This window comes from Xenopus laevis, chromosome 4S, assembly GCF_017654675.1.
Source record: "Xenopus laevis strain J_2021 chromosome 4S, Xenopus_laevis_v10.1, whole genome shotgun sequence".
NCBI lineage: Eukaryota > Metazoa > Chordata > Amphibia > Anura > Pipidae > Xenopus > Xenopus laevis.
In genome coordinates this window covers 68,720,979-68,746,100 of record NC_054378.1, presented here as the reverse complement: position 1 = coordinate 68,746,100, position 25,122 = coordinate 68,720,979, and the positions used below count along the sequence as shown (strand labels likewise).

The 25,122-nt window shown below is 38.4% G+C and overlaps 1 protein-coding gene across 3 annotated transcripts in view; it reads right to left on the bottom strand.

Annotated features, from left to right (window-relative positions):
• LOC108715542 (ubiquitin carboxyl-terminal hydrolase 24) overlaps nt 1–25,122 on the bottom strand; it is a 122,472-nt gene that overhangs the window by 24,268 nt on the left and 73,082 nt on the right. For all 3 annotated transcript variants that reach the window (XM_018260792.2, XM_041561412.1, XM_018260794.2), the window contains 22 exons: nt 23,630–23,728; nt 23,387–23,557; nt 23,193–23,278; nt 21,566–21,659; nt 18,449–18,607; nt 13,720–13,817; nt 13,437–13,532; nt 11,957–12,185; nt 11,650–11,809; nt 11,185–11,340; nt 10,689–10,759; nt 9,012–9,172; nt 8,238–8,299; nt 6,179–6,370; nt 5,462–5,579; nt 5,234–5,378; nt 4,529–4,648; nt 4,124–4,249; nt 3,925–4,023; nt 2,880–2,962; nt 1,264–1,405; nt 959–1,078 (listed from right to left, as the gene is read on the bottom strand). In XM_018260792.2, coding sequence (XP_018116281.1) covers nt 959–1,078; nt 1,264–1,405; nt 2,880–2,962; nt 3,925–4,023; nt 4,124–4,249; nt 4,529–4,648; nt 5,234–5,378; nt 5,462–5,579; nt 6,179–6,370; nt 8,238–8,299; nt 9,012–9,172; nt 10,689–10,759; nt 11,185–11,340; nt 11,650–11,809; nt 11,957–12,185; nt 13,437–13,532; nt 13,720–13,817; nt 18,449–18,607; nt 21,566–21,659; nt 23,193–23,278; nt 23,387–23,557; nt 23,630–23,728 — 2,787 coding nt within the window. The remainder of the gene's footprint in view (nt 1–958; nt 1,079–1,263; nt 1,406–2,879; nt 2,963–3,924; nt 4,024–4,123; nt 4,250–4,528; nt 4,649–5,233; nt 5,379–5,461; nt 5,580–6,178; nt 6,371–8,237; nt 8,300–9,011; nt 9,173–10,688; nt 10,760–11,184; nt 11,341–11,649; nt 11,810–11,956; nt 12,186–13,436; nt 13,533–13,719; nt 13,818–18,448; nt 18,608–21,565; nt 21,660–23,192; nt 23,279–23,386; nt 23,558–23,629; nt 23,729–25,122) is intronic.

The window sequence follows — 25,122 nt, the reverse complement described above, 5'->3', positions numbered from 1 at the left end:
TTTAAGGTTTACATGATTTTCTAGTAGACTTAAGGTTTGAAAATCCAAAGTATGGAAAGTCCCAGATCCCAAGCATTCTGAATAACATATCTCACACATGTACAGACTTGTCTATACAGAGAACAAGATAAAGTAAACAGCAGTTCCCAACTATAAATCAAAATTAATCCAATATATATAAATATATATATATACAAATATTATACCTACTGTATATTTCAATAAAGAATTCAATCTTCCCTGCTTTGATTAGTTAATTCTTATACTTTCCTTGGAATGCAATTAATCAATGTACTGTATCTAAGTCAATTTATTACCACTAAGGTATTTTTATAAAGTGCACCTTGCTATGAAATAGTTAATGAATTATAAACAGAATAATCAATACTTCAGCTTAATTAATTTGGCTACAATCAATACGTATGCGTGTATTAATTGATTGCACCCAGCAGTATTAATAAACTGCTTGTGCTGTTGGATAATTACTGAATTCTAAAAAAGCAATTAAAATTGTGCTCAACAATTCATTAGAGTTCAAGATCAGAAAATGAAAATAAATAGAAGGTGGAGCTGTACCAATTTCTGCTAACTCACTATTTTCTATCTGGCCCTGGGACACCGGATATGTAGATACACTGATTAATTGCATTCAAAGGAATGGAGTTTAAGAATTAACTCATCACAACGCGTAAAGAACTCTTTATTGGAATATAGGTATAATATTAGTATGTGCACTTATATTCATTGGATTCATTTTGAATTACAGTTGGGAACTGCGGTGTACTTTATCTTGTTCTTTTTAAATTATTGTTCTGATAAAGATAAAAGACCTCAGCAGGACTCAACAAGGAGATTTATATTGAAGTCTGCAAGGGAATCATCCTTTCATTTTATTAGCGAAAGCAGTATCTATATAGTCACAAATATAAATTATATTTTGTTACATTGGGATGCGCACCTTAATCTGCTCATCATACTTAATGGAACGCCCACTTTCCCAATCAAATCCAAATCTCATTAGATGTATGACTAATACACTTGGTAGAGACTTGATGCAAGTCCTCTTAACTGTGGTTCTCTGCAAATAAAAAAAAAAGTTTAGAAAACGATCACAGGCCTCCCAAGGGACAAATGGTAAAATAGTTCAACTGATCAAAGAGTTTGACATATTTTTACATATTTAGTCTATTTGCAAAGCAGTCGTGCAAACCACTCAGAAGGTATGCAACATGCAAAACACTGATCTGAGAAATTCATTCTTACCTTGTCTTTGCATTTCTCACAGTAATATGCGTTGCTTCCTTCAAGAATTTCTCCTCTCACAAACTGATCCAATGAAATCTCTAAGCTCTGACAGGATGTGACTCCTAAATTTAAAGCCATAAATGCTTCCTCCCTCTCATATCTGCAAAAAATAGGTCTCATTAGTTTAGTACATTACAAAGAAATAATTTTTTTTGGTGAGTGAAGTAGAGATTTTATAAAACCATGCAGACTTATTTTACACTTACTTCCTTCTGCAATGTACATTCATTATTTATTTATTTTTTAATTCCAAGATATTAAAGGATTCATGTACTGTTAAAGGGGTACTGTCATGGGAAAAATATTTGTTTCAAAATGCATCAGTTAATTCTGCATTGAAATCTGTTTCTCAAAAGAGAAAACAGACTTTTTTCAATTCCATTTTGAAAACTGACATAGGGCTATAAATATTGTCCGTTTCCCAGCTGCCCCCAGTGATGTGACTTGTGCTCTGATAAACTTCAGTCACTCTTTACTGCTGTACTGCAAGTTGGATTGATATTACCCACTCCCTTTCCCCCCAGCAGCCTAACAACAGAACAATGGGAAGGTAACCAGATAACAGCTTCCTCACACAAGATAACAGCTGCCTGGTAGATAAAAGAACAACACTCAATAGTAAAATACAGGTCCTAGTATGACACATTCAGTTACATTGAGTAGGAGAAACAACAGCCTGTCATAAAGCAGTTCCATCCTAAAGTGCTGGCTCTTTCTGAAAGCAAATTACCAGGCAAAATGACCTGAGATGGCTGCCTACACACCAATATTACAACAAAAAAAAAACCACTTGCTGATTCAGGAATGACATTTAACATGGTAGAGTGAATTATTCGCAGTATAAACAGCGTAATTTAGAAATAAAAACTACATCATAAAAATCATGACAGAATCCCTTTAACATCAATTAATTTTGTTACAACAGCGCCACCTGCTGGTCATGTTCCGACCAGTCTGACCACCAAGTAGTCAAGGAATTTATCAGGAAAAAAACCAGAGGGCTGGTCTGATGTTTTTCTGCTTAGGAAAAAATTAGAAAACCTTTCTCAAATCTTTCCTAACCGGAAAAACATCAGAGCAACCTCTTTCTTTCTCCTTTCTTGACTACTTGGTGGTCAGACTAGTCAGAAAATGACCAAAAGGTGGCACTGTTGTAACAAAAATCATTCATGTTAACAGTACATGTAACTTTTGATATCTTAAAATTAAAAAGAAAATTAATGCACATTGCAAAGGTACTTAGAAAAGCACCCTCATCAATTTTATTATATACCACATTTTATTATATGGTACATAACTAAGTGGTTATATCCACGTGTCTTAGGTAACCATGTTCTTCTTAAAGAAATGTCAGAATTCACTGTAAGTGGGAGCTATGCTTTTGGAACTTCAGGTGCCTTGTTTTTCTTTATAATGTATAATGTATATGTTTTTTCTAAAACCGCAATGAGCTTGAATCTACACAAAATCTTTACTTTGAAAGACATAAAAATCATTAGTCACTGGGAAATATATTCAACAAAGCAAAATTTTGTTGCAGAACACAAAGCTACAGTATATATCTGCACACTAACCTGTGGGGACAATCTTTACATATCTTCTGGTCAGAATAGATGCCTTGGAAAGTATTCTTAAATATTTGCTCTCGACCCATTTTCTGTTGGAAAAATAAAGGGGATACATAGCCATACAGAGAAATCATGCTGTTTATAACATATAGAAGAACTCTGGTCTCAGGCAATGGGCTTAGCCAATCAGCTGATGGGTACTTTTCATGAACTGACAGAGGGCTGCGATTTCAGTATCTTTGTCTTAAAGAGCATGAAAAGGCAAATTCACTTAAGAGGGCAGCCAAAATAAGAGATTTGTTTTATTAAGCCATTTTAACATTAAAAGGAAGAAGAGAAGAGTAAAAGATTAAGGAGGAGCGGGTAGTATAAGGAGTAAAATTGTGTTGCATCTTCCTGTATCATCTGCATGGCCACCCTAGCCACTTAAAATGACAGCATTGGCGCTTTCAAACATTAAACATACGTTAAAGTGGTATGCTGCCCGTCTGTGGGTCAGCTAAGCAACGGTCCCATATTTTCCCAAACTTGGCAGGGCATCCCCGTGCCAGATAGGTTAGTTTCTGCAGTGGGAGTATATCATTAATCAATTTGATCCAAAAGCTCAGAGTAGGAGGCTCTATGGATTTCCAGGTCAGTGGAATTGCTTTTTTTTGCGTAATGCAAAAGTTGTTGAAAGCATAACCTGCCACCGGAGGGTAAGGGTGAGTTCTTCAAAGTGCCTCAGAATTCTGTAAATTTTACTGTACTGCATATTCTCAACCCCATGCCACGGACACCTGTGAATACACTAATATAGAGGCACTCTCATAGTTTTTTCCTGGGCCAGTGAATTTCTTTTAAAAATGAGCACCGCGCCAAGCATTTAATTCATTGGGGGTGCTTAAGCAAACTGCTTAAATGCACAGGAGAAGACTAGGGAAAATGTATGCAGTCTTTACAATTCAGTAGGGTTTGGGATCCAAGTGAACATATTGTGGTAAATATTGTATTTGGCCAAATCCTAAAATTGTGGTGCATACCTAGTTGAAAGCCACTTTGTTTGTGTTACCTTAAGATATTCATCCATCTGATCAATAAGGCTGGTGAAAAATTCATAGGCATCTTGCTGCTCTCGTACATACAATTCCTTATTCCACATCTTGAAGATCTAATTATGTAAAAAATAAAAGTAATAAAATCACCTAACCTTCAGGCACCAGAAATTACAAAACTGCTTCAATATCTGATAGGAAATTAAATGATTTAACCTTCCAGAAGTTCTCCGGTATATAGTACTGTAGTTTACTTTCCATCAAATGACCAAACAATGATTGGACTTGGTAAAATACACTCTCATCTGGATTATCAGTGTCACCTTCCATGGAAAGCAAAGCCTGAAATGCAGAGACAAAAATCATTCAGATATCTAGTATCTATTTTAAGACATGTGTGTGTGTGTGTGTGTTGTGCTTGTACATCACTTTTTACCAGTAATACCAGGATGAACTGATGAACAAACTGATAAAAATGGCCTCTGCTTTTTAGAATCTATAGCAAACAGGCATTGTACTATGGCTAGACAACAGTATTCTTTATTAATATCTGAACATATAAATTAATAAAATGCAATGTCACAGATTTTCCTTGGGAAATATTTTAAATGATTACCAGACCTCAGGAAGACCAGGCTGCATATACAACTGCTGAAACACTGCATTCATGTAACAGGTTGCTCCTCCATTTTTCAGTCCAACAAAACCGGAGTTAGATCTGCTATCAACAGGTGGAAGATACTGCAACGGAACATCAATATTTTGCTTAATTTAGCATAATATTCCAATTGTAAATTTTAATGTATAAAAGGGACACAATTACCAAATATACTGGCAAAAAATTCTAACTGCATTATGCAGTAAAAACGGAGGATTACCATTTTAGGACACAGATATTTTTTAAAATAATGTAAAACATACTTAAACGGATATCATCATTGTATTAAAAGGGTTTTACTTCTGTTTCAGGTAACTAATGACTTAAAAAAAACATAGGGCAATGCGAGTCACTGCAAAATGTATTATTTATGAAATTGGATAATTAACACTTACAAAAAGCTTGTTGATCAGTGAACAATTTTGGCCAGAGCTACATGAGTGATTAATATACCACGTGTCCCTATCTGATGTAGCTAGTTATATTAAGGAGCCAGCAACTTAATTCAGAGCAAGAAAAGCACTTGACTTTGCACAGCTGCTGCTTGTGGCTGAGTGAATACTCGGGAACAGTGAAAATAAGAATGTGTCACTAGATATGTCACTAGCTATGAAAATACATTATATTATAAAGATAAAGCCCTTTTATAAGATTTTGACAATACTTACATCGAACTCCTTGGTAAGTGCTGGGTCAGGCTGATGATGCATGGAAATTAGCTCTTTCGTAATTAGCTGGAGATTTGCAAGGGAACTCTCAGCCAGCATTACAAGAACCTCATAAGCAGCAAGCCGACTGTTCATTGTACTGCACCTTTAGAGAAACTAAATTAGTTAACTGATTGAATTGAGCAGCAGTTTAAATATATAAGTAGTTTAGTATCCTTTAGGTCCTACTTTGGGTGAAAGTCTTGCTGACTGATTGCAGCACTGCCTGCTGGAGAATGGCTATTCAGAATTATTCTTGATGCTCGAAAAAGGAAATCATCCAAAAGTTGCTTAATAAGTGAAGGACCTGAAGGAATTAAAAGTCAGGAATTAAAATGTTTTTATGACTATATGGATAAAAGCACCCAGTAAAGTTGAATGCATTCACATTTCTGCTCTACAGTAATTCCAGAAATTAAAAAATATTGCATGTTTGAGTAGTCTTTTCTTTATTTTTCTTAACTTACACAGCAATGTAGTGTTAACTGTGGGCATGAATTTCACAGAAAAGAGGCCAAACCTGAAAGCAATTTAGGGTGGGATTTTGACTGAATGCTAATTTGCGGTTCTTGGATGAAGATGAAGGACAATTAGGATGAAAACGCATTTGCTTTACTAGATATTCTTAGAACTACAGTAGAATAACAATTTTACATTAACCAGGGGAACAGTAGAATATGTGTGTGGGCGGGGGGGGGGGGGGGGGGGGGGGTTTGGTTCAAGTTGCCTGTGTGGGACTACATATAATCAGGGAATTTTGGGGAAACACAAAACAATGTATCGCAGAATGACTGATTATGACCTTATGAGCAAATATTGGATCAAAAAGCATGTGCTTAAACCTATGTAGTCTGAAAACCACTGCCTTATTAGGGTACAAAAATCAAATCCAATTGTACAACTTACCAAGCCTTTCCTTTTCTGCACCACACAATGAGAGGAGAGTCTTAATAAGCCTAAGGTGCCCTGCTAGCCATACATTGTCAGCTTCGCTTGTTTCACATTCAGGTGTACGACTAGGTTCAAAATTATCCAGCCATGTGATTTCATCCTCCAACATGGCTGCAGGACTGACATTAAGTTGTTCCATTTCTGAGCCTGTTCAACAGGGAAATTAAAGCCCCATCATATTAGCTTTGCTTACAGCAGTTCTATAATTAAACATAGTCATATCAGGTACATTTGCATTCTCTGTCAGCGGTTGTGAAGAGTTCACCAAAAAAACAAAAATAAGACACATAAAAGTATTAAATATTAAAACTTAAATATGCTCAAGTCACTTTGATAGGGCTACTGAATTAATCAATACTATAATAATTTGTTTCCCAGGTCACCTAGTTTGAAGGACAATATAATGTTTATGTCATTTTCACCAATGATCTTTTATTATCTAACTATTTAAGATGCATTTTTTAACAGACCAAACATCAGAGAAACCTCTATGCTAATATTCCTGGAAAATTTTGTTGCAAATGTTTCAGACATATCTGAAAGCAGACATATTTTTTATTTTTTTGCAAATGCTTAAGACACTTAGTATGTCAGACTACTGCCTTGGTAAACTTACCAACAAAGACAAATAAATACATATTTTTCAGAGACTTGGCTAATATGTTTTACTACTACATTGGAAAATTTACCAACAAAGAAAAATACATATTTTTACATACAGTCATATGAAAAGGTTTGTGAACCCCTCTCAGCCTGCATAATAATTTACTCCACTTTCAACAACAAAAAAGATAACACTGGTATGTCTTTCATTTCCCAGGAACATCTGAAAACTGGGGTGTTTTCTGAACAAAGATTTTTAGTGAAGCAGTATTCAGTTGTATGAAATTAAATCAAATGTGAAAAATGGCTGGGCAAACATTTGGGTACCCTTGTAATTTTGCTAATTTAAATGCATGTAACTGCTCAATACTGATTACTGGCAACACCAAATTGGTTGGAAGTGCTTTGGACTGATGAGACAAAAATGTAGTTATTTGGTCATAACAAAAAGTGTTTTTCATGAAGGAAGAAGAACCGCATTCCAAGAAAAACACCTGCTACCTACTGTCAAATTTGGTGGAGGTTCCATTATGCTGTGTGGCTAGTTCAGGGACTGGGGCACTTGTTTAAGTCGAGGGTCGGATGAATTCAACCCAATATCAACAAATTCTTCAGGAAAACGTTCAAGCATCAGTCACAAAGTTGAAGTTACGCAGGGGTTGGATATTCCAACAAGACAATGACCCTAACACACACTTCGAAATCTACAAAGGCATTTATGCAGAGGGAGAAATACAATATTCTGGAATGGCCTGCACAGTCCCCCGACTTGAATATAATGGAAAATCTATGGGATGATTTGAAGCTGTCCATGCTCGGCAGCCATCAAATTTAACTGAACTGGAGAGATTGTGTATGGACGAATGGTCAAAATACCGGCATCCAAAATCCAGACACTCATCAAAGGCTATAGGAGGCCCCTGTGTATCCCAAAGAGATGTGGGATAAAGCAAAGGAGAAAGTCACACAGGAACCAAATGTTGTGAAGCAACAGTAGATCCCCACAGGAAAAAAGGCTGGCTTGTAGAAACATAAATGATATGTACTGTACTGTTAAAACACAACTTGTGAAGTTCAAACAGATAGGATTTTAGCACACAAATTACGCTACAACACGTGAATAAGTTACCACAGCAACAATAGATCACACTTATATTTGTTGTTTTATTCAGATCCACTTCTGTTCAACCTTAATTCTTACATTTAAACGTATGCCTATCGACTAGGATCTCTCTATATATGGAAGTTTATTTTTGTAGGATCAAAAAAATGTTCACAATATTTACAGAAATAGTAAACTACAATAACCAGCATGAAGTCTCAGGCAAAACATACCTGTTCTAGAGGGAAGAAAATAAAAAATATATTTCTACCATTATATAGATTTTTTTTAAAAGTGTGCAGTTCTTACAGGTTAAGTCATCTAGGAGTTGGCATCTCAAATCAAAATACTCTGTACACTGTGCTAACAACCTGAAAAAAAGAAATATATTTTTAATTTACAATAACACGTCAGGGGAAAACAAAAACACAATCATTTATAAATAAACTGTTTTTAACAAATAGCTTAATATCAGGTTCTAAGCCCAACATATAATAATACATGCTGACTATAAAAGCACAAAGATGCATTTGCATCTTAGAGCAGGAAAAAACAGCCATTCATTCAGTTATTTACCTTAAAATTACCAGTAAGAAAGAAAGCTCCAATTCAATGGGGGGGGGGTCTGCCAAATTTTAGGGCTCCCCAAGGATTGTAATGAATAACCTGATAACCTAGGCCAGTACTCCTGTTAGCTTAGCAGAAAACTGCACCAGCCCAGGGTACTTGCAAGCAAGTGCTCATATTCCTCTCTCTTTCTTCAATATTGGCTGCCTCATGAGCAGTAGAGCGAAAAGACAGAAAGAAAGAAGGGATATCACTCACTAGCAAGTGCCAGAGCAGTTTTCTAACAGGAGTACTGGGGTATCATGTACATCATTACAATCCTTGAATTGGAACTTTCTTCTCCTTTAACTTTACCCAGACTTTTGTCTTCAATATTTTGAACTAGTATACTTATCAAAATTACTGGCCTTTGGCTTATATGTTTACTGGATGAGCACATTGTAAGTCTGTAAACTAACAAATACAATCAATAATAAACTGGTACAGAGGTGTGCTACCAACTGCATTTTTCATTACCTCTGGTTAATGCCTCTCATTATGCTGGTTGGAGACCAGAGTGGTAGCTGTGCAGACAGGATGACACTAAGCAGGAAAAGGTTTGGCTTTTGTACTTCAGGGTAAGAAGATGTGTCTGTCTGACTGAGAGTATACAGCTGGTCACAGGCAACGCGACGAATCTGTAAGTAGGAGAAACAACCACAAACACATGTTTGATCCTGTTATACAGTCTAGCAACTTTGGCCTGGGTTCAGACATTAAAATAATGTAAGATATTCTTTAGGCATTGTATCAGTTTTGAGCTGTGCAGCTCCACCCTACTACTCACATTTCTACAAGAAAAAAAAACAACCAAATACTGGCTGCATTTGTGAAAAGGTGAATGTCTACAACACAGAAATGACATCACCAATTTCTTTGCTGAAAATACATCACTGCATCAAAAATAGGGATGCACCGAATCCAGGATTCAGTTCGGAATTCGGCCTTTTTCAGCAGGATTCGGTAATATTTGCATATGCAAATTAGGATTCGGTATTCAGCCGAATCTTTCGCGAAAGGAATCGGGGGTTCGGCCGGATCCAATATAGTGGATTCGGTGCATCCCTAATCAAAAATCACAATATAAAAGTACAATTGAAGTCATTAAGAAAACAGAATGTCCATTGAAAAGGTACAGCAAGAAGGCAATTCAACGCTGCAAGTCTCGCTATACAATTCATAGAAACCATTTTAGCTTTTATCAATTAATGTAAAGGGGATCTAAACACACACACACAAAATAAATTAATGCAAATTTACGCAGAGTGTTATTTCCAAGCATGTTGCAATATATGTTAATTTTCTACTTTTAACAGTTTCTCAGCTATTAGCAGTAAGAAGGTTTTATACTTAAAGGCTCAACAGCTTTCTAGGATGACCAATATCTATGCACTTCTTGGATTCAGTTAACACTAGGGTTGCGTATTGTCTCTGGCTGCATATGGTACATGCAGGCAGAGCAGGGCACACACAGTTAAAGTAGGGCACACGCAAAAGCAGGGCACACACAGGTAGAGCATGGAACACGCAGGCAGAGCTGGGCAGATGCAGGCAGAGCAGGGCACAAACAGGCAGAGTATGGCACACAGGGAGCATAGGGCAAGCAGAGCAGGGCACACACAGGGAGCATATAGAAGGCAGAACAGAGCAAGAGACAGGGAAACCTATCAGGACCACTCTAATATGTACTACATACAGTGACACAGTGCTGGTGCCCCATTAGCATTTTGAATAAAGTGTAAACAGATGAACAATGTGGGAAGTTTCAGTCTGGGTCTCAGGTGTGAACAGTACAGGGCTTTAGGGATGTGTCACAAGTGTGAACAATGCAGGGGAATCACAGGTGTGAACAATACCACTAGTTGGACAGCCCTGATCTGTAATAATTACTAATCAGCCCTGTATTGTGACATTTTTATTCTATGTGTACTGTATATTGTGAGTGGGTCCCTAAGCTCAGTAAGTGACAGCAGCACAGAGCATGTGCAGTGAATCAGCAGAAAAGAAGATGGGGAGCTACTGGAGACACAGATATTCCCTCCTAAAGGGCTGCGGTTGCCTTGGGCTGTTACAGAATCAAAAAACATAATGTATTTCTTAATTATGCTTTAGTACTCCTTTAACAGCTTCCAAACCTCTAGCCCAACTGCTTACCTCAGCACTTGGTGATCCAAGAAGGATATCAATAGTGAAATCAGTAACAGAAGGCAGGTTATAAAATGATTCTGCAGAAAAAGATTATAATGAAGATTTGCCAAATGTTCAAAACGGTCTCCTTTACAAATACATACACTTGGAATGGTAGTATTTCTGAAAATACCCTTTATATGAACTATTACTAAATCAATAAGATACACCAGTCTCCTTCCTTATCCAAAACTACTAAATTAAATGATAAACAAAAAGTTGGAATTGGGTTTGGACTGTATATGCCTCTGGCTTTGACTGAAAACAGATTAAGCTATTTAAAACAACGTTTGTTTGTATTCATCAATGTTATTCTAAATTAAACCCATATACCCAGCAATGTATATAGCTAAAGCCTTTGTGATTTTGTGCCTATATTTAAACACATTGTCCCCTTAGCTTAAAAATACATTAAAAAAAAAAAAATTGAAATTTTGAACATTAAAAATAAATCAGAGCTTACCCAACTGCTGGCTGCGCAGCTGCAGGCATGTCACCAGAAGAGACAATGCTTCACCAGCAATTATAGCATCTTTGGTTGATACAGACTGTTTCCTTACACATATCCAGGCATGCAGCGATGTGGATTCTCCTTCACTTCCTGAACTACAGTTGCTTCCTGAAATTTTAGGTTTAAAAGATAAGAGATTTTTACAACCCTGTTGTGTGTTTTTGCAGTGGTCTGGACTACTCTGTCAATTGGCCTTTTAAAGCAAACTCAATCCATCCATTACACCACAACAAAATATGTGTCTGTGAACAGCTCCAATACACCAAAGAAAGACCTAAAAGGGACGCGGAAGTGACTATTCTCATCAACTGCATAGTTTGCAACTCAGGATAAAAATAAATAGAAAAAGCTGAATGTATGAATATTTTATCATCTACAAGCTTTAGTAGTTATTGTCATTAAAAGAAAAAAAGGTACCTGAGCTACTTAGTCTGCTGCGCAGCCCACCAGAAAACAATGTGTTACTTTCTTTTATAGGCTGGTTACTGCCAACAAGATCCAGTCTTCCAGCAGCCGCTGCCCAAGAAAGCCTCATAAAGCATGCCACTGTGCACGTAAAATCATTTACTTCCATTGTCTTTAAAAGAAAAAAACACACATGCCAATTGAATGCAAAATATTTTGAAGTTACACATAGGAAAATACAGTAGATACATTGTATCAAGATGTTTTTTTTTTAAATAAAAAGAATATAACACTTTCACTGCCAAAACTTTTTTTTAACCTGAATAGCAACACGAGCTGCAGGAATAATTTCTTCTACTCTGATGGATGACCGGTCAGAAACAGAAAGTTGGCGATAAGATGATTTCTCAGGTGTTCCACAAAGAGACATTTGACGGCTAGACTGGCGACTTGCATTGCGGAAAGGTCTGGAAGAAAGGCTCTCAATTCCATCTTTACTTAGATCCTCGTCTAAAATTGTTGGCATAGTCTGGCCAACCAGTAAAAACCTGTGCAGTATTAAAAACGAAAAGCATCTCAATTAAGTGGCCAGATTTTTTTTTGAGCAGCCACTTAATTCGATGTTGCCCACTTAATTCGATCTTGCCCACTCCCACACCTTGTGTATTACTCCCTTCCCTTTAGACTGTATGCCTATGCATTGGGCCTTCCTCACCTTTTTGTACCTGTATTGATTGTGATGTTTGATACTCCATATGTTCTATGTATGTAATTCATGTGTTGTAGTTGTATAATCACATTTACTTTACAGTGCTACGCAATATATTGGCGCTATATAAATACATATTAATAATAATAATGCACTGAATTTATATTCAGAGTTGTAGTTAAAGGTATACGATGACAAAGCTGAAAGGTTTAATTTGCATCTAAACACACAGTGTGAAGTTGAGCTGTAGTAGACTGTGCTGCTGTATTCTCAATGCTACTGCCAATGTTAATGCTAATGCCAAGGCTGCAGTCTTTGCACCAGGAGCGACGACGTAAGGGCTCATTACTGACGAGCGCTGAAACCTGCCCAACTCTTTTCAATGGCACCGTACTGACACAGGCTCATGTAAGAAGCGCCAAACACAGGTGGAACTATGCATGTTGTGTTCCACCTGCATTCGGCGCTTAAATGCCCCTGTGTCAGTACTGGCCCCTTTAAATGCATTGTATGCATGGGAGCCGAATGCTTTAAAACGGAACGTTGGATTGAGTAGGTTTGAGTGATCATCAGTTCAAGCCCTAAGAGTAAGAGAAAAAAAAAGTGAAAGGCTCAGAGGGGCTGTGTCCACCTTCCAAGAAACATGAATAAAAATTGGTTGAGTTGGTCTTTCCCTTGGGGACAAGGGTGCTAGTCTTTTAAACCACCTTCTAGAGGTGTTTAACCTAAATATGATTGGCTTTCATATACAGTAAATACCATAATGCAATAAAAGTACCAGTACGCATGATTCAGACAATATTAAATATGATCGCAATAGTAATAAAACAATCTGTTCTACACAACTAAAACCATATTAATATAAAATTGTACCAGAAACGAATGCTCTACCTTCATGTGCCACATTAGAATAAGCAGTGCCAAAAAGTAAACATGGGTGCAAATAACTTGAGATATAGTTCTTATTTATTAGACATTGCACCTTACTAATAGAACATATACAGACAGACAACAAGCTAAATAGGATTCAATTTTAAAACAGAAAGCGTTCAGCTTTCAATATCATGCTGGCTTTCTCACAGATACATACCGCGCAAGCTGAAGACAGATCGAGTAGACTCCTTGTCTAGTTTCATAATCCACTTCTGAAGGAATAGAGTCCCTCTGCATGACATTAACCACCAAACTAAAATAAACAAAAAAACTAATTTTTTTGCTTTGTCTCCCTTAAGAGAAGTCACTTTTAATACACCCAGAAAGACAGCATGTTTTAAGGCATCTATAAATGATTAGTATATTAACTTATAAAGGAAAAGATGTTTGCTTGGAAATGAAGTAGCTAACAACATTAAGCTGATAAAAGCACATTTTACCTAAGTCCACCAGCTTTTAGAAAGTTTTCACAGAATGATTTGGCACAATTTCTTGCCATTTCATCATCAGCAGTTGGCATCAGTTTGGAACTCAAGACCTGAGCAAGAAAAAGGTATAAGCAATTAGTATGACAGTTTATAAAAAGATGCATTAAGAAGAGGGTTTTATGTTTAGGTAATGGACATTGACATAACTGTAGAGGAACAACAGATCAAAAACAATACACATATAAAAAAAGAGTCCTGTCCAAAGTGAAAGAACAACGGCAAAAATTTTCTTTCGAGTTGAATATTTTCCCTAAAAAGCTCTGGTAGCCATTAACTTTAAGCCGTGACACCTCGGCCCTTCATGGTTTCTACTGATAATCCTCATACATTAAAGTGATCTTAATTGTGCAGGAAAGAAACAACAAAAGTAACACCCCAGACATAAAAAGGATTGCTACGTGTGACATCTGCTCATAATTCTGCCTGAAAGTACACAATTTGCATTTCAGGCTTTCACCCAGCTCAACAGACTGGCATGCCCAGCAGTAGAACTAGTGTTTTAAATGCAGCTTACAGTAGTGACAATTTTTCACAATAACAGTTGTAAGGTACCCTGGTATTCATCTGTCAACTGGGTCACAAAGGACAATACTCATCAATGGAAAAGTTATCTTTATACTCAACGATAAATCCTTTTCTCTTCTCCTACATTGGGGGACACAGGCACCATGGGGATGTAAGATGTGCAGCTGGAGAAATTACACTAAAATGTTAAAATTTAATCCTCCTTCTACCAAGGGCTGCATTCCCGGCCTGCTTCCCTTATATTCAGTGCCATACATGACCAAAGAAAGAAAAACAACCCAGTGAAACCGTAACCCTGAACAGAAAAGGAGCTCCGCACCCCATACATGAACATAGGGTCCAAGGAACAACGGACCGACTATGTACAAGTCCAACTAGCTGAAGTCCTATCTAGTATAGGTAAATCTAAAAACAACTGGGCTTGCTGAGTAATCAATGAAGACGTTTCACTACTCATCCGAGCAGCTTCTTCAGTTCAACTGACTGGTTTGGGAAGTTCTCGGCATATAAACTCTTCCACTAATTCAATCACAATGGCACATTGTAACTCTTCAAAGAGGTGACTGAAGTCCTGTGTCCCCCTAATGTAGGAGAAGATAAAATGATGTATCAGTAAAGTATGAATCTAAAAATGGGAATGTCCAAAAGCATATGGAACATACGTGGTGCATATAAATAGACAAAACATTGATTAACCAATTAAACCACCCACAGATCATCCTCCAACCCGTGAAGAGCAAAGTTCACATGGGAAACACCTTAAATAAAGGTGCGTATTCACATTAAGTCAATAAAAAAGTTTTTATAATCTCTAAAAGCATCAAATGAGGGTCGTTCCCAAAAGTGAAGAACTAAGACTACAACCGCCTGAAGCACTTTCCTCCCAAAACTGGCTTCAGCTGAGGCCTGTGTGTGGACCCTGTAAAACGTTGAAAATGTGTGTAATGAAGACCAAGTGGCTGTTCTGCAGATTAGTTCTGTTGATGCCTAATTCCTCACTGTCCAGGAAGTACAGAGGGAGTGAGCTTTAAACCACTTTAAACCAAGCAGGGCCTGATGATGGTGGATTGAATCCACCTGGCCAAAGAGGACTTTGAGGCCCCCATCTCCTCCTGGATCTCTCCAGCAGAAAGAAGAGTGAGTTGGATCTTCGGATGGGCTTGGTTACCCGAATGTAGGCTCAGAAAGACCTAACCACGTTAAGGTTGCAGTGACTCTGCTCCTTGGGATGATGATTGGACAGAATGAGGAGACCACTAAGTCCTGGTTCAGGTGAAATTCTGAAACCACCTTAGGCATAATTTCAGAACTAGTCAAAATATAGAATGGAAGCTCAAGAAGCTAGACCAGCAAGACAAGGCTGCCAATTTTGATATTTTCCTAGCCGAGCAGATCGCTATAAAAAAGACCACCTTGCAATTTAAGGTAGGGAGGGAACTAAAGTCAAGCAGCTCAAAATGTTCCCCATGAAGAACTGTCAGAATCAGGAAGAGGTCCCACAGAAGGACCGGGAGACTATACAGAGGTGCCAAACCGTGACCCGCAGTAGGAAGGTCTTGATGTTGGACTGGGAAGCAATATGCTAAAGGATAAACATGGCAGAAACTTTTACCATGAGCGAACTCAGGGCCAGTCCTTTGACCAACCCCTCTTGCAGGAAGGAGAGGATGAGTCCCTCGCTGAAGGTCTGAGGGTATCTATCCAAAGACTCACACCAGGCAATGAAACTGTGCCATACCCTGTCTTAGATCATTGCCAATACAGGCTTGAGGGTAGGCATCATGGTGGTAATGACCTCCTTCAGAAAATATTTTTTGGTCACAACTAGGGCTTCACCGTTTAAAGCCATCCCCTGTAAATTCTGGTGAATGATTTGTCCTTGAGAGAAGGTCATAGAGGAGTGGTAGATGCAGAGGTGTGTCTGCTGTCATGGAAATTATGTCAGCAAACCACGGAAGCATTGACCAGTATGGGGCCACTAGAATGCTCCTTGTGCCTTCCTGATTGATCTTCTTTAGGACTCTGGAGAGAAGGGACAAAGGCAGAAATACATAAGCCATGTCGAATTGCCATGGGAGGACCAGAGCATCAGCACCTAATGCCAATGGATCTTTGCTTCTCACAAAGAACTGGAGCTTGCGATTGTAATGTGAAGCCATGAGGTCCACTTGTTGTAGATTCCAAGAGATCCATACAGTGTGTGAAGGTAAGGAAACCCGCTTGGAGTTCTAGGATGTTGATTGGTAGCACTCTTTTTGCTAGATTCCTCCTCACCTGAACCGCATGGGAATCCAGCACTGTTCCCCACCCGGTCAGACTGGCATCCGTTGTGACTACGGTCCAGAGGTGGTTGGGGAATGCTTGTCCAGCAGAGATCTGTGTGGTTGTAACCACCAGGAAAGGGAGTCAAGGACTCTCTGTTGCACTGTAATGAGTCAGTCTAGGTCCAGGCAATCCACTATTAAGTGCTGCAGAACCATGCTCTGGAGAGGCCTTGTATGAAGCTGCACATAAGGAATCACTGGAAAGGTCAAAACCATCATGCCTAGGACCCTCATGGCTAACAGTAAGGGGATCAACTCCGCTATTAGAAGGAAAGATATGTGCTGGTGTAGAGGGTGTAGCCACTTAGCTGCCAGAAGATTCCCGTGTGCCCCTGGCACTTTCTGAAGCTTCCTCAAGGCAGAAGTCTGGAGAGGATCAGGGTAGTTGTCTGAAAGGGATCTGGAGTGCTGTTTCAAGATGCAGCAAACCGTGTGTCACAAGGTGTCAGTAGGAATGCTAGACCTCCCATACTTCTTTGAAGGCTGTTTAGGATGGTGTTGCAGAGTGGTGAAATAGCCACATGCGCAAAGACGCACCACCAATGGAAGCAACATCACGCGGGAGACCAAGTCTTACGAATGTCCAGAGAAGAGAGACCGTGGTGAAGAAAGTGACATCACAAAAGAGCTGGCTGAAGGTACTTGTGCACAGCAACCAATGTGAAGGAGCAGCCAAAGGCCCAAAGAGAAATCTGCATGGACAGGAGTCACAGAGCTGCAAGCTGAAGGGCACGGTAGATGGTGGCGCCTGCAGGTGCGGGGTGGTGAAGACACGGTACTTGCAAGCATGATAAAGGGGCATCACCCCGAAACGTTACACTCCGCATTAAACACGCAAGTCAATCTTACTTGCAATTAGTCCTGTGTGCCTTTGGATTTCTTTTAGTGGAGCATTATATGTGAGGTGGCCGAACCTCTACCTCAGCGCACCAGGTACCTTTGCCGTCATTCAAATTAGGGTGTGTGAGAGCGAATTTTATTTCGAGGACATGGTACGAACTTACCTGCAGCACTCAATCAATCTACTGACCCGTGTACATTGTATGAACCCCCTCCATACAATGTACACATTGTATAGAGGGGGTTCAGCTGTGCTAACCTCCAGGCAGCGGAAAACAGGAGCCCTCCAGGGTAGAAGCTTTAGCCTGCAGCCTCTATGGAGTTGGAAGGCTAGGGGTATAGATAGGTAAAGTTGTAGTGTTCTAGTGGCTATAAGGGCGCTGAATAGAATTTGTGGTCCTGTGGTGACAGGGTTGTGAATCGTAGTCTAAGCAGTATGCTCCCATTGTCACCTATAGTTCTCCTTCTGAGGACACTAAAAATAAGCTGAAGATGAGGGAAGCAGGCAGGTAATGTAGCCTTGCCAGGAGGAGGAGTCACTTTTAAACTTTTAGTGTCCTTTCTCCTGCTGCAGGATCAACATGCCCAAAGCGCCTGTGTACCCATGGTGCCTGTGCAGCCCAATCTAGGGAAGAGAAAATACATAAATTGAGATTATAAAGAATAATAATAATGAATGCTATACTCTATATATTTTATGCACATACTACTAGCATAGTATGCAGCTTTGTACACTTGTTTTCCACCAAGCCCCCAACACACACAATAATCTATTGTATTGTATATTTGTGCACTGATTACGAACAGAAGTTGCAGGTTAATAATCTGAAATCAATAGCAGCAGACTGGTGGCACCTCCATGAAGCAAATGCAGCAACTATGCCCTGAGTCTTTGGTATGAGAAGAATCACAGGTAGGTCTCAATGTTGAAAAATGCAATTTAAATTAAGTACTTATTATGTTTATTATTCCACAGTGGCCTATAAATTTACCTCCAAATTATAAAGCACCCTAAAAGTAGACATCCCTGGAGCAGATGACCTGAACAAGCTCTCCAGGATAGAGCTGGCACTTGGTTGGTGGTGTTGCTTTGAAGACAAAGATGGAGATTTTGAAGACTGTGAAGCTTGGGTTTCTGAAAGTAGGGTATTCTGAGGGAAACAAGTAAAACATCAATTATAACAAGCAGCAAAACAATTAAAAATAGTTTCTATTTAGTACTGTACAACTGAAAGAAATGCAAGCTTAGACAAATAGAAGTTAGGGACAAATAATCTGAAAAATCTTTCTTCACAGTGACCTTACACAACACTTCTAATCAGGATGCACGAACTACAGGATTCAGTCGATTCCTTACAATTTTTGCAGGGTTTGTCTGAATCTGTAATGTTCAGCTATAGCCAATTAGAACCAACCCTCAGAGTCATGTCACATTAAAGCTCTGAAAAAGCCAACAACTGTTGAAAAATCCAACAACTGTTGAGATTAGTCTGTGGGGCATCGGGACAATGGGGGTATAGGATCCACCACTTGGAAGCAGGTCACTTGCAGAATCAGAGGTCTACTATCTATCCTGCTATAACCCCTGAACACCACAGGAGGACTTCAGTTTTGATTAACAACAAATTCACTCCGACTAAACTACAGTAAATGCATTGGCCTATCCAGAATTCAGAAAAGCTGCTTCTGGGGAGAGAAGCCCTATGTCCCACAAACAAATGAAGAGAAAATGATTTAATAGCAAGCATCACAAAACATCATTTTCTCTTGAAGATATCTGTGGTACATAGGGACTGTGGGAACATATCGAAGCTGTTCCATGAATTAGGAATGGTGAAAGCAAGGCCAATTCGCTAAGTTACAGAACATAATCTTCTTAGGGAGATTGCAGACAGGGATAAAAGGACAGAACAGAGATGCCCTGATTAATGTGGAAGTCAGAGGCAACCTCAGGCACAAAGGAAGGATGTACTCAGATCACGCTCAATCAGGATGGAAGACCAGAAAAGGCAATTGACAAGAGAGGGCACTCAATTCTGATACCCTGCCTGCTGACACAATGGCAAGTAGGAAAACTACCTTCTAAGATGGTTACACTAAGGCAGTGATCCCCAACCAGTAGCTCGTGAGCAACATGTTGCTTTCCAACCCCTTGGATGTTGCTCCCAGTGGCCTCAAAGCAGGAGCTTATTTTAGAATTCCAGGCTTGGAGGCAAGTTTTGGTTGCATAAAATCCAGGTTTACTACCAAACAGCCTCAATGTAGGTTTACAATCCACATAGGGGCTACCAAATGGCCAATCACAGCACTTATTTGGCACCCCAAGAACATTTTTCATGCTGGTGTTGTTCCCTAACTCCTTTTTCTTCTGAATGTTGCTCACGGGTGAAAAAGGTTGGGGATCCCTGCACTAAGGGGATATTAGCTAAAGGGTTGGAGGATGGTCTTTGCAATGCTGTGTTAAGGTCCCAAGATGAGAGACGTTCCCTGTAGGGGAGAACAGATTGCACCGCTTCTTGAACAAAGGTGCGAATGTCCGGAAGGACAACAAGCTTACATTGGAAAAGGATGGACAGTGCCAATACTGAGATTTAAAGAAAGTCTTAGGAGGAATGCTAGACTCAGTAGTTTTCAAAGAAAACTGATTCCTAGCTGCAGTCATACTGCCGAAAACTATGGGCAAAATACCTTTGAGCACTAGGGACTCAAGAGCCATGCCATGATTGGGATGAACTACTGACTCAGGCCTTGAATCAAAAGTTTCTGTAGGAGAGCAAAGGACTGTGGTTCGTCCTTGCTCAGGATCATCAGTTTGGAAACTCTACACAGCTCAGCCAGTGAATGGCTGAGTAGGAAAATTTTGTGATTCTTTTCTGACACTTAAGTAAGGATCTGCAGAATAAGGGGGAGCAGAACACTTAAAGGAGAACTAAAGCTTAGCTAAAAAAGTAGGCTAGGAATGTTGTGCATTATTGTTATATATATAATATAAATGTCACTAAACAAGATAATTACTGTTGCAGTACAGAAACAAGTGCAACTAACATCATAATTTAATAATCAGCCTTGTAGCATCATTTATATTACAGGTCAACCTCATTTTCTGCTTGATAATTTGTGACGACCCCTGAGCTTAGCTTCTTAACAGCTGAGCCCACTGAGCATGTGAGTGTCGCAGACACTTTCCAAGATGGTGACCCCCTGTGACAAGTTTGAAGTTCTGAATAGTTGCTGCTATTGAAAAGCTGAAACTTTAGGCTGGTGCAATATAAGTGCAGTATACAAAACATAGCATTTTTAGCCATATTAATCTTTAAGGTTTAGTTCTCCTTAAGGGATCTGATTTTATCATCAAATGATCCTTGATCCAACGAATCAAATAACTTGTCCAGGCAGTCTGCCGATTTGGGGATGCCAGAGGACAACTGAATTGCCAGACAAAAGTGCTGGTTCAGTGGAAGTGGAAGGTTGTGCCAGAAAAAAAAAAATACCAGCAGCACACTGAATTGGGTTGCAATAGTGTACAAAAAAGAAGAATTTATTAAGCCCACATAGAAAAGGCAACATTTTGAGCCTACCAGGCCCTTCATAAGGATGACAGACATCCTGTACCTTAAAGGGATACTGTCACAGGAAGACATGCATCAGTTAATAATGCTGCTCCAGTAGACTTCTGCACCAAAATCCTTTTTTTCAAAAGAGTAAACATTTTTTTTAATAGTTCATTTTGAAGTCTGACATGGGGCACTTACTGAAAGCACATGAAAAGGCAAAATTACCGAAGATGACTGCCTACACAACAATTTACAACTAAAAAAAAAATACACTTGTTGGTTCAGGAATGAAATTTTATATGGTAGAGTGAATTATCTGTATAGTATAGTAAATAGTGTAATTTAGAAATAAAAACTACACCATAAAGATCTTCCTTTAAGGGCACTACAAAACTAATTCCTCCAGTGGTGTTCTGGGTGTATAGCAGAATAGAAAGGGGTCTGCTTTTTCTTTTGCTAGTGTCCTGTCTCATCATATGCATTTGTATGACTTTCTTTTAGGTACAGACTAACTTCTACAATTTAACTTAGGGTCAACTGATACAGTGCACCAACCTTTCTGCCAAGGGAGTCCAACTGGTCAAGAGCTTCCTGAACAGCAGGGTCTGTTGGAATTAATAATAGAAGCTTTCTGACTCTCACAGTTATCCTAAAAAAAAAAATTGTTTATGTGAAATTATGTATAAACGTGGATGGAAGTTAAATACAAATTAGCAATCATCAGATAACTTTTACTTGTCACTTGTTTTATTACATGGAGGGCTTGAATATAAGTACTTTTTTTTTTTTAAATAACCCTCATCATGTAGGCAATAGTGTATATGCTGTATGTTAATTTATTTAAATGTAGGTTAAAACAGTTAAAGGGATCCTGTCATCGGAAAACATGTTTTTTTTCAAAACGCATCAGTTAATAGTGGTACTCCAGCAGAATTCTGTACTGAAATCCATTTCTCAAAAGAGCAAACAGATTTTTTTATATTCAATTTTGAAATCTGACATGGGGCTAGACATATTGTCAATTTCCCAGCTGCCCCTGGTCATGTGACTTGTGCCTGCACTTTAGGAGAGAAATGCTTTCTGGCAGGCTGCTGTTTTTCCTTCTCAATGTAACTGAAGGAGTCTCAGTGGGACATGGGTTCTTACTATTGAGTGTTGTTCTTAGATCTACCAGGCAGCTGTTATCTTGTGTAGGGAGCTGTTATCAGGTTACTTTCCCATTGTTCTTTTGTTTGGCTGCTGGGGGGTGATATCACTCCAATTTTCAGTACAGCAGTAAAGAGTGATTTAAGTTTATCAGAGCACAAGTCACATGACTTGGGGCAGCTGGGAAATTGACAATATGTCTAGCCCCATGTCAGGTTTTGAGAAATGGATTTCAGTGCAGAATTCTGCTTGAGCAGCACTATTAAACTGATTATTTTTTTGACCATGACAGTATCCCTTTAAGGATTACACTTTTATTGTAGTTCCCTACAGATTCTGTCTATTGCCTTGCCTGTGTTAAAAAATGTTATGGTGGGAATGCCTTAACATTTCTTCCCCCAAAGAGCACTGAGAGGTGGCAGCATTGCTTTCACCTATGTAATAATAAAACTGCAGCTCTTTGTCAGGTCTGCCTGTTTATGTTTTTTATTCATAATTTGTAATTAATACAGCACAGACACAATTCACCCTTATCACATTCACACAGTAAGTGGGGAGGATTTCAAAATACCTGGGGGAAAACCACTCAGACACAACATACTAACTCCTTGCAGATAGTGTAAATACTGCCTAGCTGCTGATAGGCAGCTGAAAGAAGATTCTCACATACACTGGGAAAGAAGCCAGCAGAGGAGGAACAGCTGATGGTGCTAGGAAGGTGTTTGGGGGAATATTTTACAAAAGAAGAACAAAAACTTTTGCTGGCACAGTCCTTCTATTTTTACAGGTGTATAATGCAATGGCAAATAATTGTATTTTTAATTCATGTAGTTAAATATCTTTCTATCTTACACTACTATGAATGTCACTTCCAACAGAACATTTAGTTATTACTGAATTACTATAAATAAATAAAACAGGTGTACCACAAAGGAGGGAAGAACAGGGGTTAGATAAAAGTATTCATGTCCCTGAAAAAGGGATTTTCCATTTGTATCACTAAAAATAATAATAATTAATCAGATGTGCTTCTTACCTTGGTTCTTCTATATTGGCCAGCTGGTAGAGCATATCAAATACATTGCAAACAAGTGCCATCACTACTCCTGGTAGGGATTTTTCCTAAATAAAAAAAAAAATATAATATAGAATTCCAATCCAATGCACTCAAAAAACAAACAAATTAAAAAAAAAAAAAGGCAAGTATACAGTCTTTTGGGGATAACATACCTGGTCCATAGCATATGATGAGCTAAAGACGCCACTACTAGTGGCTGAACTGCAAGATGCATCTGTAGAACTTCCAGAGGGAGTTCCCCCTCCTAATGTCTTCACTGTGAGTGCTTGGTAATCAGAAAAACCCAACTGATGTAGTAGCTTCTGGTCTTTATTAACAGTTAACTGAGAAAAAATGTAATCATGATATTTTGTTGAACAAGTAGGACATTGTAAACAGAATGATTCTCTACTTACCAAGCTCTCATTTGCAAATATCTGTACATTTTCAACAGGGCAGTTGAGATGTCTTCCTATCTTCCACCGTATACTCCCTATTGTTTCATTGCTATGAGCCTATGACAAAAAATGTAGTATAAAGCTTAAACAAATTTGAATTGACCCTCTTCATGGCATCAGAAAACAACTTCACTTACTCATTCTGTTATCAAGTTTGGGCACAAAGGGTCTGAGACATACAATGCAGAACAGATAGGAAATTACATTTAGAGTTGTTTTTATGTGCTCTTCAAAAACCAAGTTGTATATTTTACACACTGCACCTCATTAATTGTCTATTAATCCCAGGGATATTGCAACCCAAGGCTCAATCTAGTGCATCCTGATGCATACATTAGCACAGAACTTAATAAAATTCAACTCGGGTCATATACTCGAACAGACCATCTGAGAGCAGACAAATGTTTACTTACATAAATGGAGTTTTGTATTCATTTTTTTCATTTAGTTTTAATAGAAATAGAAATATGAAATAAACAGTGAGTCACTCATCACAGCCAACTCAGAACAAAACATAGAAGCAGTTGTAAAAGCATGTAAATCCTTGGTTATGCATATATATATACAGTATATATATATCTATATCTATATCTATATCTATATATATATATATATATATAGTCAACTACAAGAGGTCCTCTGCACTCAACCCATTATCAATATATTTAAGACAGCGACATTTTGTGCATACTGCTAATAAAAAATGCCTTACCCTTTAAACAGCACAGGGATTGTTTGTCCATATATTGCAATATATTTAAGCTGGCCAACTACGTCAAAGTCATCCCATATCTGGCCAGTCCTATGCTTAATCTTCATCTGATTCATTAAGAATTCAATTATTTAAAAAATAGTGGTGAGCACAACTTTCCCTTGTTTGTTATAGTTATACAGGAGCAGTGACCAGCTCCATGTTGTAGCTCCCACCCTTCCCAGCTATAGTCAGGTGATCCCACTGGTGTCTAATAAAAGGGCAGCCAAGTATGGAGGTTTACTTTGAAAGCAGCTAGTAAGTTGCAGGTAAAACTTAGTCCCTTTGTAAAATGTATAATTAAGCAATTGAATTCTTAATGAAACAGATGAAGATTAAGCGTAGGACTGGCCAGATATGAGATGACTTTGACGTAGTTGGCCAGCTTAAATATATTGCAATACATGGACAAACTATATATAGATATATATATATATATATATATATATATATATATATATATATAAAAATATATATATAGTTTTACTATACAATTGTGTATACAATAGTACTATATATAAAACAATATATATATACAGTTGTGTATATACTGTGTGCTTTGTATACAGCATTATAGTGCACCTTTATGTCAAAGCACACAATACCACTACCAGTACCTGCACATAAGCAGTACTATTTGTCACCATGCAAAATCCATAAATTTGCTCATCTGAGTGTGCAAGTAATGTTTACAGATATT